This window comes from Neofelis nebulosa, chromosome 7 (genome assembly GCF_028018385.1).
Source record: "Neofelis nebulosa isolate mNeoNeb1 chromosome 7, mNeoNeb1.pri, whole genome shotgun sequence".
NCBI lineage: Eukaryota > Metazoa > Chordata > Mammalia > Carnivora > Felidae > Neofelis > Neofelis nebulosa.
The window spans coordinates 146504238-146523199 of NC_080788.1; the positions used below are offsets into that span (position 1 = coordinate 146504238).

Below are 18962 nucleotides of genomic sequence, written 5' to 3' on the forward strand. Positions count from 1 at the left end.
CCTTCACTGTGTCCAGAAAACCCGAGCTCTCGTGCCACGGCTCCGCTCTGGGTCCAAAACACAAGACTCGCAGCCGCCGGTGGGAGACAGCGGTTTATTGTGCACGTTTACACGGCCTCTGCGGCGGTGGCTTCCAGCAGCAGAGGCTGCCCCACGGGCGCTCACTTTTCGTCAGCACACTGTTACAATCGCTGCTTACAGGTGCCTGGCTACACGTTTATACATGAATTATACACAGGACTCATACATGGAAAATAAAGCCTAAGGGCCTGGATTTTAATGAGAGAAAAAAAACATTTCCATCATTCTGGTAGTTTCGAATGATCTAGTCAAAAAATACTTTTGGTATATAAAAGTCTGTACGTACAGTTCAAACGTAAGCGCCTTACTTGAAGTCTGGACCCGGCACAGGTTATTGCATCGTGGCCGGGCCAGACCCGGGAGGCTGGGCCCCCCACCCCAGCTGCCCCTCCTGACATGCAGGCACCCCCACATCTGCCCCACCCTGACCTTGGGCTGCCGGCCCGTGGGCTGCACATAGTGCAGAGGAGGGAACGGTGCTATCTCAAGGCTCCTGACTGCTCGTCACTTGGTATTAAGGGCTCTGGAGCCCGGGACGCAGAAGCGCGGCCCGCCGTCGGCCCGCGTGTAGGTGACCTCTGCCAATGCTCAGCACACACGCACCACGCCCCACCAATGCCAGAAGCTTCCGCACAGGGGCCCTCTCGGTAGGGAGAGGAAGAGATGCGTGTGGTCGGGGTGGAGAGGATGGCGGGCGGCTGCGATTTCCGGTAGCAGGGGGCGCACGCCTCGCAGCAGCTGCGCGTTCTCAGTGCTGGGGTGGAGGGACGTAGAGGAAGGCCTTGGGGCCAAAGTCAGAGGGTTCGTCTTCACTGGCAACTGACCAGGGGTAAATGACAGAGCTGCTTATTGGCAACGGGGACAGCTGTTTAGAAAGCTGCACATTTATTTGGATTTACAGTAATTGGCAAAATTCAATCTTCCTGGAGGCAAAAGTACCTCTCCCGGTTACGGGCAAACTGAAGAAAGGGCCTCACCGAGAAACTGCAGGGATTTCACATTGTGGATGCTGTCTGCGCAAGTGAGCACCATTATAAACACGTCTAGCTGCAGCTCCCGCAGAAACGGCAGGGCGGTCTCCCCGGCGGCTCCTCGTGGCGGGCAAGCGCGGGCGGCGCCCCAGACGGAAGCTCAGGCTAGCGTTCGCTGTCGGGGTTTGATCCGTGGATACAACTGCGAAGCGACGGAAACAGTCAGGACGAGGGCACGGCACGCCGAGCAGGAAGGGGCACCCGGTGGTGCCCGGACGGCCGCCACTCGGCTGCCACGCGCCTGCCGAGACCCCGACTCCCCCTACAAGCCGCGCCCCCCAACCCCGGAGAACCTCTCTCGCAGCACCTGGCACCGCCTCAAATCCGTGCCGGTGGCCATAAGCCCCCAGCTCCCTCGAGGCACGCGGGGGGAGCACAGCGGCACCTGCTCTAAGGTCTGGTGTAGTTACAAACGCAACAGAGGGAACAACGTGTGGGCTCCCCACCCTGGGCCGTTTCTGGGCTGCAGACAGTGGTGGCTGGCTGCCGGCCCGGGCTCCTGCATCAGGCGGCTGGGGGCTCCTCCGCCGGCACCCCTGCTGCTCCCACGGTGTGAGTGTGGGGCCTGCCGGATCCCCGTGCCAACTCCGCCAACTTGCCCGTTACGAGGGTGGCGCAGAGAGTGGACGAGGGCCGCCACCCGCCGTGCTCACCCTGCAGCGTGCGACCCCGCACAAAGCCCGGCGCCCTGCGGTTTACGGCTGGGCGGAGGGGACAGGACTTGCAGGAGTGACGGCAGCAGAGGTGGCCGACCCCGGACGAGCGGGCTCACGGTGCTTACCCCCAGCAGGTTTTTGGGCACGTAGCCCTCCCGGTCCCCAAGGCGAGCCCACCACCACTCGGTTTCACTCTCGTCCTTGCGCCTCAGGATGGTGATGGCATCCCCCTCGTGGAAGGACAGCTCGTCGCTGTTCTGGGCCTCGTAGCCCCACAGGGCGTACACCACTCCTTTGTTCATCACGCCCAGCTTCTCCTGCACCCCTGGGACGACAGGGCGAGCGGTCAGGTGTCCGCAGAGGGCGGGCCGCCGGCCGGGGCCGTGTCAAGACCCTGACGAGTCGTGCTACTGCTGTGTTGGGTCCCGGGGCTGAGGCGTGTTGCCGGACCAGGCACGCCGTGCGGTGAAAGTCACGACTCACACCCAGAACTACTTCCAGAAGTCGATGGCCAAAGAGGCGGTGCGGCCGCTCCCGGGTCGGGGAGGCCCTCGACAACGCACCACCTCACCACAGCCACCAAGCAAGCTCGTGCCCCAAGTGACCACGGGGACCCCGAGAAAGGCCCGGGTACCTCCCGCCTCCGTCCCGCCGGCACAGCTGTCCCTGTGACCACGGCCCCCACGAGCTCACCACTGCCCCTGTGCTCGGAGCCCGGAGCCTGCCTCAGCGAGCCAGAGCATCCCCAGGTTTACCACAGGGCAGGGCCACGGCGCCCGAGCCCGGGGTGGAGCCGGCAACCTGCGGCTCTCTCACCCTCAGAAAGGCCGATCCCGGCTCAAGCGGCTTAGTCACGACAGGGCGAGCTCCACTCCGTGGCTCACTCGCCGATGGTCACCCCAGGCCGGGAATGTGGGTGCTCCCCCGCAGCCGGACCCTGGAGCGCCTTCGGCTGTGCTTCAAGCCCTGGCGTGCCCCAGAAACGTACAGCCCCCCAAACCCCCCAGCGGCTCTGCCCAGAGGCACCGCATCCACAAAGAAGCACGGTTTTTAGCGACCAGGCACAGAATCTTTCCGCAACACGGCCCTTCAAACAGGTTTTCAGGAAGGAGCCCAAGGGACGGCGTGACCTCCATCCCGAGGAGCTTGGCGCGGTGGCTCCCAAAACGGAAGGGGGCTCCTCCCCGGCCCCGCAGCACCGCGCCCAGGGGAAGGGCCCCCGCCCCGTGCCAAGACGCCCCACGTACCGTAGAGGAACTGGGAACACTGGATGTAGCCTTCCTCCGTCTCTTCACACTTGTCCGCGGCGGTTTCGATGTCGCTGATGGTGGAGGCAAAAATGGCAGCGCCGCTCTCCACCAGCTGTTTGCAGAGGTGGACGCTGTTGCAAGAGGCGGCGCAGTGCAGCGGCGTCCTGGAACGGAGAGCGGGTGAAGGCACGCGAGGCGCTGCCCGGCCAGCCAGGCCCCGGCGGCCTCCCGGGGGCCTCCGGGGCCGTGCTGTGCCTCGAGGCCCAAAGGTTCCCGTGTCGGTCCTCGAAACGGCAGGACTCCTACTGGCCCGTCTGTCTCTCGGCCGGGCCGCCGCCCGCTGCTGGGCGGTGGGGCCTCGGGGGCGGGGGGGGGGGGGGGGGGGCGGATTGAGGCTGGGAAGCGGCCTATCAAGTAGGTGCCCCTCACGCGAGAGCAGGGGCGCGCTGCGCACGGCTGACACGCCTTCACGCGGCCATGGCGGTAGGCGTTGGACGGATTTTGCCACAATTAAAAAACCCCAGATGTTCAAACCACACAAACAGGAGCCTGACGTTGCCAACAAGACCTAGCGGAGGCCTGGGGGCCCGCACAGCAGCCGAAGGGCCCTGCGGGCAAACACCGACAAGGCAACTGCAAAGCGGGACTGAGTTTCTGCCACGCAGGTTATCCGGCCATTTCAAACCCGACGAAGAGTAACACTTTGCAAAACGCGCAGCCCGCGAAGTTGCTAGCACGTTATGCGAAGACACGATCCCAGCTGTGCCTTTCACGAGAGGACTCACGGAACTAAAGTGGGGAGGAGGGGACCAGGCCAGGCGGCCCCGGGGTGCGACAGTAGGCCCGCCCACCCGTGTCCGCTTCTGCACTCGCCCGACTCCTGGACCGGGGGCCTCCTCCTACCGTAGGCCACGTGCCCCAGGGGCCCTCACCAGCCATCGCTGTCGGCAGCGTTCACATTGACCCCAAAATCCAGCAGGAACTTCACGATGTGGTGGTGGCCGGCGCAGACGGCATTGTGCAGCGGGGTGATCCCTTCGTCATTGGGCTTGCTAGGGTCTTCCACCTGAGGACACAAGGCCCTCGTGAGCCCGGCCTCCCAGCAGATGGGGCAGCCCAGGCCTGCGGCTGCGCTCACTCACCTCGTAGATGACCCTTTGCACCAGGTCAAACTCGCCTTCCAGAGAAGCATCTAGGAGCAGCGCCAGGGGGTTGAACCGGACTCTCAGCCCGTGCCCTGTCCGCTCCGAGTTAGGCTTCTTCAGGTTGGTCCGTTTGCTCTGCCGGGAAGGAAACATGCTTCTGATTTATAGGTAATGTGCCAACGCACCAAGCCGCGGTGGAGAGGAGGGACAGGGCGAAAGCCGTGGGCAGCGTGTGCACCCGGCAAGGCTGAGTGGCCCCTGGCATCGAGAGGAACGCCCACTCCCAGGGCCCAGCCAGACCCGTTGTGACACATGCAGCGTGCTCCGGGGGGACGGCACTGCTCAGGGGCACCCACGGTGGGTGACAGTCAAGCTCGGGAGTCAGCAACTCATTCCTACCCACCCCCGTGGACATTCACCTCCCCCTCTCTGCTCCACCAATACTGAGCTCCCACCAGAAGGCTGTCTAGGAGGTTCTCGTCCCCCTCGCCGCCTGGCCCTCAAATCCCGACGGCAGCTCCCCTTCCTCGGGGAAACCTGGCTGGGCCCTCCAGGAAGAGCTCTGCAGCCTTCCACACCTCTTCAGAGCCCCACCTGTGGACTGCGGCACTGTCCTCCCCCTGGGCCTCAGTGAGGGTGGGGACGAGTCTGGCAAGCCCCACAGTCCCCGGAACTATGGCTAACACAGCCGGGTCCTCTACAAACACTGGCTGGCTGACTAGGACGACACCCACCGTAGAGGCTCCAGGCGGGGGCACGGTGGGGGGCAGCAGTGGGGGGGCTTGGTCTTCCCCCGGTGAGGGGGCCTCGGCCCCAGGGCTGGGGACCTGTTCTGTGGACGGGGCTGTGGCCACGTTGTTGTTGTCATCCTCGGCAGGCTCGGCCGTTTGGTGGGTGCTCTGGGGACAGATGAGCCCCTCCGGTTCAGGGGAAGGGAGCTCGTTGTCATTGGCGTCCGAAGACGGGGCAGGCTCGGAGGGGAGCGGGGCTGTGGGCTGGGCGGGGCCAGCCTCTCCCAGGTTCCCGTTGGCATTGGTATTTCCATTGTCCACGTCGGCCAGGGTCCCCATGAAGTCCTGCGAGGGGCCGGGCTGGTAGAAAGGGGTGCCCTCCATGCCGCCGGCCAGGGTGTTGAAGCGTTGGTACAGCAGCTTCTGGATGTTGGGCCCCCCGGGGCCCTCGGGCTCCGTGATGGAGCTGCGCTTCTTTAGGGGCCGGGGCGCGTTGGCCAGCTTCCTGCGCAAGGCCTCCAGGTCGGCGTCACTCTGGTAGCGCAGCGGCGAGTGCACGATGGGCGTGAGCTTGGTGGGGCTGAGCGGCCGCGGCAGGCTCTCCACAGTGCCCGTGCCGGTGCCGCCGTCTCCAGGAGGGGCAGGGCTGTCCTGCTCCGGCTCTTTCTCAGCACCTTCCGAAGGCGGCTGGGACTGCGACGTGCTTGTGGCCGGCGACCCGTGAAGAAACGGTAAGGGTGACGGGGACGTTGACCCGGATGGTAAAACGGGTTTACCGTACACTGGAGGAAACACAGAGGACAGGGGCAGCTAGAGCATCCTGCGGGGCCAGGGGTCTAGTCACCACATCCCTGCGGTCACACAGGAGGTGGGCTCAGGGGTCTGCTCTGGTGCTAAGTCCTACCTTTAAATCCCGGAGGAAACCTCTGTGCAAAGAACCCCACTGACTCCTTTTGGAAGATAGAGTGCCCCTCTTAACTGGTTTTTACATTCGGGCTTCCACAATTTAGGCTTTTTCAAATGAAAAAAACAAAAACAAAACATGGCTGCAGGCCCAACTTCCCCACCCCAAACCAACCTTCCTTGTTTCTAAGCCGGGGAGAAAGACCCACCTCTAAACAGCATCTGCGCCCCAGGCCAAGTCTCATGCTACGGAACACAGGCTGCCTCGGACAGGAAGGCCCGGCCTGCTGGCCCAGGCACTGTAGGGCAGGGGGCCAGAGCCCTGCCACAGGTAGCCGGGCTTCCGCTTGGGCGGGGGGGTGGGGGGTGGGCGCTCCCAGGAGTCTGGAAGCTGCAGCCTCTGCCCAAAAGTCTGTGGGGAGGCCCAAGCCCAGAACTGACCTGCAGGACCCCGCTGTGCAGGTCAGAGTCACCTCCTGCCTCCACGTCCGTGGGGCCAGGCTCCACTCTCTCACCCTTCCTAGGACACCCCAGCTCCCAAAGCAGCAGATGCTCCCTTGCCTCCCCTCCAGGGGCTTGGCTCAGTCACCGCCAGGAGGCCAGGAGGACCACGACTGGGCAGAGCACCCTCACCAGCCCCTGGAAAGCCCCTGCACAAATTCCCACAAAGCAGGAGAAAAAGAGGAACCTCCTTCTGGGAACCGGGCTTCCTGAGTACCACAGGAAGGCAGGTGCTGAGGCAGGAAGTCAGTTCCCATGTGATCCAGCTACAAAACTCCACCCATTGCCTTTTACCCCAAACTCACATGGACACCTAAGGCCTCACTGTACACAAGAATTAAAATTTTGATCCCAGGGGCACCTGGGGGGGCTCAGTCAGTTCAGTGTCCGACTCTTGGTTTTGGCTGTCATGATCTCACGGTTGACTTCGAGCCCCAAGTTGGGCTCTGTGCTGTTAGGTTGGGATTCTCTCTCTCTCTCTCCACCCCTCCCCGACCTGTGCTCTGCTTCTCTCAAAAATAAACATTGAAGAAAAAGTTTTTTTAATCCTAAATAGTTTGTGACCCGAATGTAAGGCTACGGACTGGCACTTTAAGTAAAAGTAGGACTCCCTAGCCCCAAGACAAGGTACAAACCCACTGTACCTGCTTTAACAGACTTATTTAAGGCGCTGTGCACCGCTGGCTGGTAATTCTTAGGAGGCGTGGCTTGCTGGAGGTACATGGAGTAGATAGAACTTGAATTCACTGTCTGGGGTCCTTTCCTGGGGGACTGTGGCCTTGACCCTTTATCAGCCAGAAAGGGCCTGATGGCCACAGTCAGTGGGAGTTCAGCTTTGCTGTCCCCAGCCGGGAAAGCAGGCGGCCCCGCCGGCGGGTACGTGGGACTCGGTGGCACAGAGATCCTCTGCTGAATCTGCTGTGAGGAAGCAGACGTGTGGCCACCTGAGGTGGGCAGCGGGGCGGGTTTCTGCCGGCTGGGCGGGCCTGCGCCGGGCCTGGGCAAGCTGCCCTCCTTCCTCCTCTCCAGGGAGTTTGTGGAGCCGGGGCCCACGGGCGCAGGGCTGGGGTATGTCCCGTAGCTGGGAGGCAGCTGCTTGCCGACACTGGGGAGGGGGGGTGGCACTTTACCGATCTCGACGCCCTAAATTGAGATGTTAAGAAGAAAAACAAAGTCACCCTTTGAAAAGCTAAGCGTTATTTCTAGCCACAGTCACAAGAGAAAACGAAGTCGGACTTGTAATCCTTCAAATCAGCTTGTGACCAGGCACAGGGCCCACCGTGGGAATCAGGCCCATCACCCGCCCATGATGGAACAATCCTGAGCGAAACACATCTCCACTCGCAGGCGCTCAGTGCTGAGGGACCGCGGTCTTCTTCAGACTCGGTCATAATTTAGGTACAAGCAGGATTAACTTGCCTCGTGACACCTCCCACCTCACAGCCCTCAGATGAAGATAAAGGCTGAACAGTGATACAGCGAGGACCCTGTCTGCGTTTTGTGACAGGGACAAACGGCCTACCAGCTTCTCTGTGGCTCCTAAAGTTGACAAGGGCACAGGCTGGCTCGAGACGGCCCCTTGCTTGAGAGGACCCTCCACGCTTGAGTCCTTCCAGTCCACACTGGCGATCTGCGTCGGCTTCACTGAAGAACTAGAATTTTGTTTTAACGTTGGCCAGTTTCCATCATTGGCTTGAAAAGAACACAGAATCTGAGTATAATTTTTCCTCAGTGTAGCTGAACCAACCTAAGAACAGCCCTCTGCTAGAAACAAAGATCGGCTCTGATGGAGCTCCGTTACCCAGGCGGCCGGCCACCCCTGCCCGCACACAGGCTTGTGCACAGCAAGACCAAGGGCAGCGTCTGCTGGCCAGGCCCCGCCAGCGCCCGCACCGCCTTCCCGTGTACGGAGACTCAGTCACCATGCACAGGGCTGCTCCAACCCAGGCGAGGGGCCGGAGGACGGTGGAAACGCTCCCGGGCCCCTATCTGAATGCAGGTCAAATCGACTACATCGACACCAGGAAATAAAATGAGCCTGAGCACTTACTTTTCAAACATTACTTACAAAACCAGTCACATACAGCAACGGTCACATACAGCAATAGAAACCAAAGATTTATCCTTTGACTTCATAACAGGCTTGACCTGTACCACCTTCCACATTAAAAGAAAAATTTGACTTTCCTCTGTTAGAAACTTCTATCCTCTCAAAATAACTTAAGAGCAGAAGAGGCCAGTACAAGCTCCCCTGACTGGCGTAGCCAGTTACCATTCTGTTGCAGTGATCAGAAAGCAAAGTCACGTCCAGGTTTTTAGGAAAGCTGCTGAAAAGCTGCTCTTTAACAAGGCACTTTCCAAACTGAAAAAGGGTGCAGAAGCAACCCCTCCAAGCAGCCACAGCCACGTGAGTACATTCTAGCACCTGCAGGGGCCACGTTACAGCCTCCGACTCAGGCTCCCGCTGCCAGGGCAGGCCCAGGTGCCGGACTGGACCTGAGTGGAGAACACCCAGCCATCAGCCACAGGGAACGCAAAGCAAGCAGAAGGGACTGCTCTGGGCGCTTCTGACAGCGACAGCACATCCTGGCTCCTCACCCACCCAGCCAGCGCCAGCAGGTGGGCATAACTAAGGAGCAGGAGGAAAGCCACTCCCCCTCAGAACAACAGCGCCAGAGCCAAGACCTGAGACCCGGGAGACAGCGTGCTCCGAGCCCAAGTGCGGAAGGCCCTCCCGTGCAGTGACCTCTGGGCGCCCTCGCCGGGCCCTGTCAGCGGCAGCCTCACGCGGCGCCGGCCAGGCTGCAAGGGTGCTGGTGAGGCAGTCCAGGGCCCCAGCCCGGACCACCCTGCTCCGCGCGTCCGGTCAGCCGCTTCCAGGCAAGAAGCGCGTGCGCCTTCACGAACCCTCGGCTGTACCTTAGATCTGGGGGCCGTCTGGGGGGGAGGGGTGTGGGCCAGAAGCACGCAGGCTCAGCAAGGATACGCGGAGGTGGCAACTGGGCCGATGGGGAAACGAGCAGGGCCCAGCAGACCAGGGAGGGAGGGAGGGGCCGGCCCCAGGGGTCTCAGAGAGTGGCGCCGGCCAGCTGCTCCAAAAATCCACAACGGGAGCCCCAAAGGGACTGAAAAAGGGACCGGGAATTTCCTTCTTCAGACAGGGGGTGCAGAGGAAAGAGCCTTTATTTTTACTATAAAGGATTAAAAGGGACGATTATCTTCAAGTATGATGGGAGGTTCTCGCACAGGAGGTAAAACTAAAGTTTTTAACGAACTCAAAAAATCATCTGGATTTCCTAAAACAAAACCCAAAATCCCCTGCTGTGCCAGCATCTGTCAGACCCCCTCCTGAGGAGGGTGTGGTGTGTGGCCCGGCCCAAGCCTCACACCTGTCTGTTGAAGGAAGGGACAAATTGCGTTTATGTGGCATTTTTCTCAAGCCTGGATGTGATGAGCAGACCCTTCTCAGTTTGGAAAAATAAACGATTGCTGATTCAGCAGTATCAGAAAGGGCCAGAGCCCCCACCGGGCCTGCCAGCTGACGTACAGTTTGCAAACGAGTCTGCAGAGTGCCCTGAGGGGCTGCGGTCAGGCCCGACGTCGAGGTCTGATACTGTCCGCGAGCTGGTCACTCTGGGCTTCCCATGGCCATCTGTGTGACACGGCACCAGAAGGACAGTCGACAGCATGAGTTAGGGTCCCCACGGGGAGGTTTCTCACCCCAGCTCCACACCTGGGTGGGATTCTGTCCCCAGTGTGGGGGACACAGGTTTCTTGTGTGCGGTCACCTTACACAGCAGTGGAAAGAACAAGGCTGGTGCTGAACTTCTGAAAGACACGTTCTCCAGGCCCGGAAGGGTGTCCTTTCCTCAAAACCCTTGTGAGGCGGCCCAGCCTCACACCCCCACAGAGGAGAGGGGAATGGGAGACGTCCTTGGCTTGGGAAGTCAGCAGAGGGGCGCCTGGGGGGCTCAGTCGGTTGAGCGTCCGACTTCGGCTCAGGTCATGATCTCGTGGGTTGTGAGTTCGAGCCCCACGTCGGGCTCACTGCTGTCAGCCCGTCAGCACAGAGCCCGCTTCGCATCCTCTGTCTCCCTCTCTCTGCCCCTCCCCCACTTGCACTCTCCCCAAAATAAATACATATATAAATAAACAAACAAACAAATAAATAATAAAACAAAGTGAGCAGAGAAGTAGCTGGCTGTACTAATTATCTGCCCTGGAAACAAACACCTACTCCCACAGTGGGGCGGTTCAAACTATAAATAACCGCTTCTCAAAGAAAGCTGCAATTAGAGACTCGCACCAACCATGCACTCCACGTGGCTGCTGAGACACGGCCGTGGAGAGAGCCCAGCCAGGGCGCGTGGCCCACGACGGCTGGTGACGCTTATCCTGCCGGGGTCACAACAAACCCTGACACCCCACAGCAGGAGTGGCAGACTTGTTGCTGCTCAGACCGGGCAACAGGGAAGAGAACACGAGCGAACGGAAGACTGCCAAGCTCCACCCCCAATCCTGACAACAGGGGCCTGGCCCAGCCTGGCCCAGCCTGGCTCAGCACGGCCCAGCATGGCCCGGCCCGGCCCGGCCCAGCCCTGGACTGGTGAGCGAGGGAAGGCCGTGCGGTTTGCACCTGTGCTCCGCAATTCCACGTCTTACGGGGAGACGTTCAGCCCAGCGTAAAGAAAATCTTACTGCAAAGCAGCTCTGGCTTCCTCATGTTTGGAAAGCAGCCGCCTTCTTCCGAGAAGGGAGAGCAGCCTCCCCGTGCAGAACCCAGCCTGCCCTTGGTTGGGAACCGGAGGCTGCACAAGGCTTCCCAGTGTCCCCAAGAGTGCTACTCGCCAGCACGGTGCTGGTCCCACCGCACGATTCGGTGTGGCCGAGGGCCAGAGTGATGGTCTGCAGACCTCTGGATTGGTTATGAACGCGCCGAGTGGGGAAAGGGAAGACCAGCCCCAGCACACTGTCCACGGACAGGCTACCCCTCTGCCGGGATGGGCAGCAGGCACAAGAGCCCTCACCCGGACACAAAACCTGCGGCATGAGCGGATCAGGTCCGAAGCATTCTGTGGTTTGAAAAGCCACACAGTAAGACACTCAGCTCAATAAAGAGAAATCTGTTCTCATTTTGGGGCCGTATCGCTGCCGTGGTGGCGCACAGCTCCCCAACACCGCCCTAGCGGACCGAGGGGAAGACAGTACTTGGGGGAGACTGAGGGTGGGCAGAGCCTGGGGCGTACCGTGGCGGCCTCCTCTGAGGTTCCTGGCCCCCAGGGTGCCCCTTCCCTGTTCACCTGCTTTCCTCCAAGACGAGGGCCCGGGCCACTCACCGGATTTGGATCTTCCGTGGGCAGCACTTGAGGCGATAGTGAGAGACTGGGGCTTTATGGGGTCCCCTGGGACAGAATAGCCACCGGCACTGGGGACCTGGATATAAGGCCCCACTGCAGCAACCCTGCCAGGCGTGCTGAGCGGCGACTGCGGTGACGACGTGCCATTCACACGGCTCAGCTACAAAATGGGAAGAAATGAGAGTTAAGGTTCTCCTAAATTAAAGAAATCACAAGCCTAGTATGACTGACTGCTCTCACCTGAGCCGCTCACTAAATAATGTGCCCTCAGGAAGCTCCATCACCCTAAAAAATCAGTATCTAGAAAGGGCAAGTGTTGAAAGAAGGGCCTCAACCCACAGTCCCACACAAGTGATTCTCTTTGACAACTCCTACCTATTTGCGAGCTGGGAGAAACAGGGGCTGGTGATGGAATAGAACAGCTTCCCAGGACACCTCTGCGGAACCCTCTATACTGGGGGATGCTCTCCCTCCCTCCCTCCCCAAGGTGGGCAGAGGCATCGGTCAAAGCCTGGGCTCTGAGCCTGGTTTCAAATCCTGCTTTGCCACTTATTCACGGTGCTGCCTTGGGCAAGTGAAAGTGACCTAATGGCTCTGAACCTCAGTGCCCATGTCTGTAAAGTCAAGCTGAGGCTTGCTGTAAGGACTGAACAAGCCGTGCAGGGCACAGTGACAGGGCCTGGAACCAGGAGACCCTCTGACCAGTGCCCTGAAGACAACCCTGCCATTCTCAGCAAGGACACCACACTATAGCCAAAGACACTGATCATGTGATGCTGCCTAACAACGAGAAGGTCCACAACAGGGATCTGAATGGAGAATCACGGACACCTTAGGGACCCCAGGTAGGCTGTAAGAGATCCATAACCTCCTACAATTGTTTGCAAAATTCTGCATCCATGAGCATGTATCATTTTAGGGAGAGGGTCCAGGATTCTGACAATTGCCCAAAGGGGCCTAGGACCTTTGGGTGGAGACACATTTCTGCAGAGGCACCATATTCTTCAGGATCACCTCAACTATCAGGTGGAATGTAAGAAGTAACGTTTACCTAGCCATCTATGATGGTTCACTTTATGTGTCAACTTGGTTAGGCCATAGATATCTACTCAAACAGGCCTAGATGCTGCTATGAAGAGACCAACGTTTAAATCACTAGACTGTGAATGAGGCGGACTGTTCTCCACAGCGTGGGTGGGCCATGTGCAATCGGCTGAAGGACTTGAGAGAGAAAAGACTGACGTGCTCGGAGAAAGAGGCCCCTGGGCCTGCAGACGACCTACAGACCTGAGCAGCGGCATCAAGGGCTCCTGTGTGTCCGGGCTGCAGGTGTCAGGCATGCAGCCTCCACAGCCACGTGAGCGAGTTACTTAAAGTCAGTCTATACACCCAGCAATCACTCTCCACATCCCTGCTCATTCCGCTTCTCTGGAGAGCCCTGACCGATGGAGCACAGCCAGAAAGTGCTGTGTGAGCAAGAGGACGATACTCGAAAGAGCAAGGAGAACCATCATTTGACCATGGTATCTCCCCTGCCACGTAAGTATGGGAGAACTGTCATTTGAAAACACAGAGTCCTACAGATCAACCACGAACTCTCTGGTTTAAAAAAAAAAAAGGGGGGGGGGGGTAGATTGGTTTGTAAATAAGAGATTTCACCTGACACCACTCATTAGGACAAAGAAGTGGCAGTCCCCACCCCTCACCCCAGCCCACCCAGGCAGAGACCCAGAAGGGCTCTCACTGGTCTCCCGGGAGCTGCCTCCAGAGCCGCAGCAGCTGACAAGAGGTTACTTGTCAAGCTGTCAAAGTACCAATTACGGAGTGTGGACGAGGACACTTGGGGAGCTGTTCCCAGCTAGCTGGTGCCCGTGCCCGCCCACCTCCCCGTCCCGCTCCAGCCTTGCACTCAGGCACTGCTTCCTTCAAACCCTGGCGCCACCATGGAAGGCAGGCCAGGAGCCACGCATAGCAGTGCCTCGTCCCCCAAGCTCTTGGGAGTGCTCCTGCTCACTGATGTGCCGAAAGTTAACGGCAGGACTCGGGGACACCCGGCGAGGAGGTCAGGGAAAGGGGCCACAGGCCCCGGGACGTGGGGTGTTGTAGAGAAGCTGCAAAAGGAGTGAGGTAATGACCTAGAAAGATACCCATGTTGCAGTTAAAAGAGACGAGGAGAAGAGTGCAAATGACAGAATTCCTACAATTCCATTTTCAATTAAAAATTAAGTACCTTTTTGTCTGTATTAAGCAAAAGACTGGAATATTAAAACTATCCTGTTTGGAGAATGGGAATAGGGTGGCAGGAACTTTCAAATTTTCTTTTAAGTATTTCTGTACTGTTTTCATTTTCCAATGAGCATTTATTACCTTTGAAAGTCAAAATACCAAATAAAGATTTTTAAAAAGCACTAACCCTTCATAGAGCACTTTGCTGCAGAGTTTACAGAGCCCTCCCACATGGGTTATTCTAAGAATGCTCACGACGACTGCTGGGGCAGGCAGGACATACCAGTTTGCAGCGAGGACTCGAGTCTGCACAGGTCAAGGAATGTGCCCACGTGGCACAGCTTCAAGTGGCAGAGTGGGACCGACCATGCCCGGGTGCTGCCAGGCCAGAACCACAGCTTCCCCGAGGGTGGAGACACAATAGCACAGGGAGGATGGGGGTGGGGAGACAGTGGCTGTGGCTGTGGCCAGGGAGGTTTTGATTTCACATACCAGGAAATAAATGTGGCTTTGGAAAGAGTTTTCCACTGTCTTTTTTTTTTTTAATGGTTTATGGCCAATTTATGTTTTATCAGCTGTGGCAGATGGGGGAGCAAAATGCCATTATAGTGAAGATGTGCAATTGTGCATTGAATCATTTTTAGTAGCTTATCTTACACAAATATTTTCTTTCTCACATGCCTGAATTTTCTTCCCATAAAGACGTTCACGCAGTTCATTGATCCGCTTGTCCATCACGGCCACCTCCATGTTGCGTTTATTCAAGAGTTCCTTCTGCTGCTGGAGCTTTGAAGTCTGTTCCTGGTTAAGCTGATTACGAATCTGCAAAATAAAAAATACGACTTTTATGATTTGCATTAAACAAATTCTCACTGCCAGGTAAAGTAAAAACAGAAGAAAAAGTAGTAACGCTAAGTACTTATGTGTTTTTATAAAATGCACTGTCACCCATGTGCTCAATGTTCCACAGGTGTACATGGATGGCTCCAGAACGGAGTTCTTCTGTACCTGCAAGCAAACGTCTTCTTTAGAGCACACGGAGTGACTGGTACTAGTGACGGCTACGGAAGATCGTGACCGTGGCCCTTGGCAATGGCACTTTACCAAGCATGTCCTCTAGGGACCCAAGGACAGGTGACTGCTCCACCCCACACAGTCCACTGAATGAGGCATCCTACTGCGGAGGCGGCAAGAAATTCACAAAGGATGGCCTTGCTCTCCAACTGGAATGTGTGGTGGCATTTTAGCGGCTTGTAGCCAGCACTTAAAAAAATGAAATACAGAACAGGAGGCATCAGTGTGTACCACACACAGAAGGTTAAGCCTTGTTAAGCTCTTTCAGATGCACATGTGTGTGCCAGACAGGAGGCAATGTGGACTTTGTAACCTAGGTTGCAGTCAGAAAACTTGGCAAATGAATCAGCGTAAGTCAATATACTATATCCATCACGCCTCAAAAAAAAAAAAAAAAAAAAAAAAAAATTCCTTAAAAACCCTGCACTTCCGGAGCACCTGGGTGGCTCAGTAGGTTAAGCATCTGACTCTTGGGTTTTGGCTCAGGTCATGATCTCACGGTTTTGTGAGTTTGAGCCCCACGTTGGGCTCTGCGCGGGCAGCACGGAGCCTACTTGAGATTCTCTGTCTCCTTCTCTCTCTGCCCCTCCCCTGCTCACACGGTCTCGGTCTCTCTCAAAAGAAATAAACTTAAAATAAACCCCTGAACTTTAAATAATTGCTTAAAATGTAAAAGAAGCCATACATTCTTGATTTCTATGCATTTACATTAGAGAACTTAACAGCAACAAAAGTAATTTTACTCTCTGTAGTTACATATTTTCATTTCATAAAAATGATATAATAACTTTTCTGGCAAGTGCCAACAGAACTGTAAAACTTGTTTCTGGCTTGAAAAATCATCTGCTGAATGATAACTTCTGAGAAATGGAAATCTTGAGGACTGTTCTGGACTGAATGTGTCATCCCCAAATCCCTATGTTGCCTTCAGTGTGATGGTAGCTGGTGGTGGGGCCCCCGTGACGGGTCGGCGCCTTGTCAGAGGAAGGAGAGAGGCCGGAGCTGTGAGGACACAGCAGGCAGCCAACCCTCGCCAGGAACCCAATGTGCCGGTACCCTGCCCTTGGACACCCCCCCGCCCATGCAGCTGTGGGAAAATCGACGTCTGTGGCTAAAGTCCCCCAGTCTGTGGAGGTCTGTGACAGCAGCTGAAGCTGAGTGAGGCGACGATTTAACAACAGGCATCTCTCTCATCAAAACACAGTGTACACAGAGACATCAAACGTCGCCAAAAGCTTAACTTTTCCCCCAGTTCATCATATTGCCAATTAAATTCCGTACTGAATCTCTGCACTGAAACGTGCTTAGTGAAAGAGTCACCAAAAAACACACACTGAGTGACTTGCTCATATGAAATTTCCAGAATAGGCAAATCCAGAGACAGCAGAGTCACGGTTGCCAGGTTAGGGGACAGGGGGTGTGGGGTTATGGTGAAGAGGGACGGGGCTTCTTTCGGGGGTGATGGAGACGTTCTAAAATGGACCGTGGTGGTGGATGCAGAACTCTCTGAAGATACTCAAAACCAACTTAATTGTACACTCGCCGTGGGTGAACCATATGCTATGTGAATTAAATCGCAAAGCTGTTTTAAAAATTCTTTGTCCCGGGGGCACCTGGGTGGCTCAGTAGGTTAACCGTCTGACTCGATTTTGGCTCAGATCATGATCTCACAGTTTGTGGGATCGAGCCCCACATCAGGCTCTGTGCTGACAGCCTGGAGCCTGCTTGGGATTCTCTCTCTCCCCGTCTCTGCCCCTCCCAGGCTTGCGCTGGCTCTCACTCTCCCTCTCAAAGTTAATAAACGGCAAAAAAAAAATAAAATAAAAAAATAAAAAAATCCTTTTTACTGAGTACATTTTGTGCCTACTATTAAACTCTTAAGAAGAAAGCCTGAAAGAGGCCTTAATGTCACTGCTCCCCACACCCAGCGAAATCACCTGTAGCTCTTGGTACAGTCTTTTCAACTCCGCCGCCGCCGGTCCCGCCAGCTTGCCGTTGTAAGACTGGAGCCCGCTCAGCTTTCCTTTCTTTAAATCTTCCAGTTGCTGACTGAGCTGATCAACTCTTAATATTGCACTTTGTACTTCCTGCTTCTTTTCCTGGAACATGGCGCTGAACCTTTCTATTTCGGCAGCTAAAATGTCCCCCCAGTAAAGAAAAAGACATCATTTATTGATATTTGTGTGCATGAGTGGCGTTTTGTTATTTTGGTTTTGTGATTTCTTCACTTCTGTGCATTCAACTCAGCTGTGGCATCACCTAGTGCTAGACTTTGGGGAGAAAACTGTGATATACGTAGTCCAATGCACTCCTGACGAGCCTCTGGAATACATGATGTGACTGCCCGTACAGCAAACTATGTGCGCACTAATTACTGAATATGCTTTAATTGGGGCAGCCAGTCCAAAGAGTAGCTTGGCCAAGCCACTTAGGAATCTCAATGCACCAACAGACCAAAGTCTCTGTAAGGGGCATGAATCCAAGTCTGTCTTGCTGGTCACCGTCACACAAAGTAGGCACTAACCAAATTGATAATGGAACAAAGAACCACACACACAAAAGTAAGAAATGAGCATCTGTATGGTTTCTCTTACTACACAGATGAAGTTTAAGCCGTTCAATTTAAAGAGACCCTCCTGATGAGTGGCGTCTCACGGCGCCGTGGCCCCAACGCAGAGGGCAGCTAACATGTCACAGATGTTAACAACGGGCCTGCCCACCGCACTGAGAGACTTTCTAGGATCCCTTAACCTATCCGCATCCTTGGAGATGCAGCTATCGGAGCAACTCGTCACTGCGCTTTCTATAGCAAGATGTGACACTGGTCCCCGCGTGCAAAGCGTCCAGAAGCTGGACTCTCATCTTATCTACGCCTGAGCATGGGCGCCGGGCGAGGCACAAACGTACACAAGTTGCCGTTCATGATTTTGCTGTAGTCTACTTGTCCTCTCATGGCGCGGATTTTCTTCAGCTTGTTTTCCTGGGCTTCGACTCGCTCTTTGAGTTTCTGAAGCTTTTCATTTTCAGAGATAGACTGCTGCTGACGGCGCTCCTGCTGCTTTAGGAAATGTAAACGTTGTTCCTGACAAAAGAACGAAATAGGTGACTGCGAAAATCGAAGTAGATGATCACTTTTATACATTAAAAAAAGGTCTCAGTGTGTGATAGCGCAGCATCAGCTATGGGTAAACTGCTCACGGACTCTTGCAGACGTCAGCCCACACAAAACGGAATGACTGGGCACATACAGCTGAAGACTGTGATGAGGGCGCTGTACTCCGCACACCGATCTACACACTCAGTTCACATAAACACCTCCGCAGAGTCTCTCAGCAGGAGGACGGCCTGCGCGCCACACCCGCTCACACAGTCTCTTCACCCTGTGTGAAGCCCCGTCCAGCCTAAGTTTCCTGCTGTCGGTTGCACGTTTCCTGCTGCCACAAAGCAGCTTCCCAAGGTCCCTTATTTATCTCTTAAAGGAAACCGGCACTGAAGCAAAGGGCTTTATACTGAAAGAAGACAAGTGGATCAGTAAGGAAATAAACCTCTAATTTGCTAGGTCACAATGAACAGTCAAGGAAGTGTTCGTTTTCTTTAGGGTTAAGTTTCTTTGAAACTAACGAAACATTCCAAATGAAAACAGGACAATCCTAGAGTAAAAATATACGCAATACTCTTCAATAGTCTTTTCCCTATTAGTGTGATGGGGTAACAGTTGACGTGAAATACAGCCCCACATGTACGTGTAAAATATACCTAAGTAAGGAGAGGATTAAGTGTGATTCTGTAGGAATCACACGTGACACTCCAAAGTAAGGAAATATGTGCTTGAATGCGTACAGCATATACTTGTGTTAGCATTAACTTGTAATTTATGCTGCTGAAAATATCTAAGAATTTCCTTATTGGTAATGCTCTTGGATCAGTATTTGGAAAGGAAACAAAAAGCAGAACTAGAGAATGTCATAACTGCGTAACACTGTGTGCACTTCATCTGAGGAACCTTA

The 18962-nt window shown here is 55.8% G+C and overlaps 1 protein-coding gene across 6 annotated transcripts in view; it reads right to left on the reverse strand.

Annotated features, from left to right (window-relative positions):
- Positions 1-935: 935 nt before the first annotated feature.
- Positions 936-18962, reverse strand: part of PPP1R13B (protein phosphatase 1 regulatory subunit 13B) — a 102259-nt gene continuing 84232 nt past the window's right edge. For 5 of the 6 annotated variants that reach the window (XM_058740394.1, XM_058740396.1, XM_058740391.1 and 2 more), the window contains exons 6-17: positions 17863-18037; positions 16893-17089; positions 14539-14703; positions 11635-11815; positions 7821-7990; positions 6943-7441; positions 4898-5676; positions 4161-4298; positions 3951-4084; positions 3016-3182; positions 1894-2093; positions 936-1254 (exon numbers count right to left, since the gene is read on the reverse strand). In XM_058740394.1, the coding sequence (XP_058596377.1) occupies positions 1213-1254; positions 1894-2093; positions 3016-3182; positions 3951-4084; positions 4161-4298; positions 4898-5676; positions 6943-7441; positions 7821-7990; positions 11635-11815; positions 14539-14703; positions 16893-17089; positions 17863-18037 (2847 nt within the window). In that variant the 3' untranslated portion in view covers positions 936-1212. The remainder of the gene's footprint in view (positions 1255-1893; positions 2094-3015; positions 3183-3950; positions 4085-4160; positions 4299-4897; positions 5677-6942; positions 7442-7820; positions 7991-11634; positions 11816-14538; positions 14704-16892; positions 17090-17862; positions 18038-18962) is intronic. The other variant, XM_058740397.1, reaches the window with a different exon arrangement.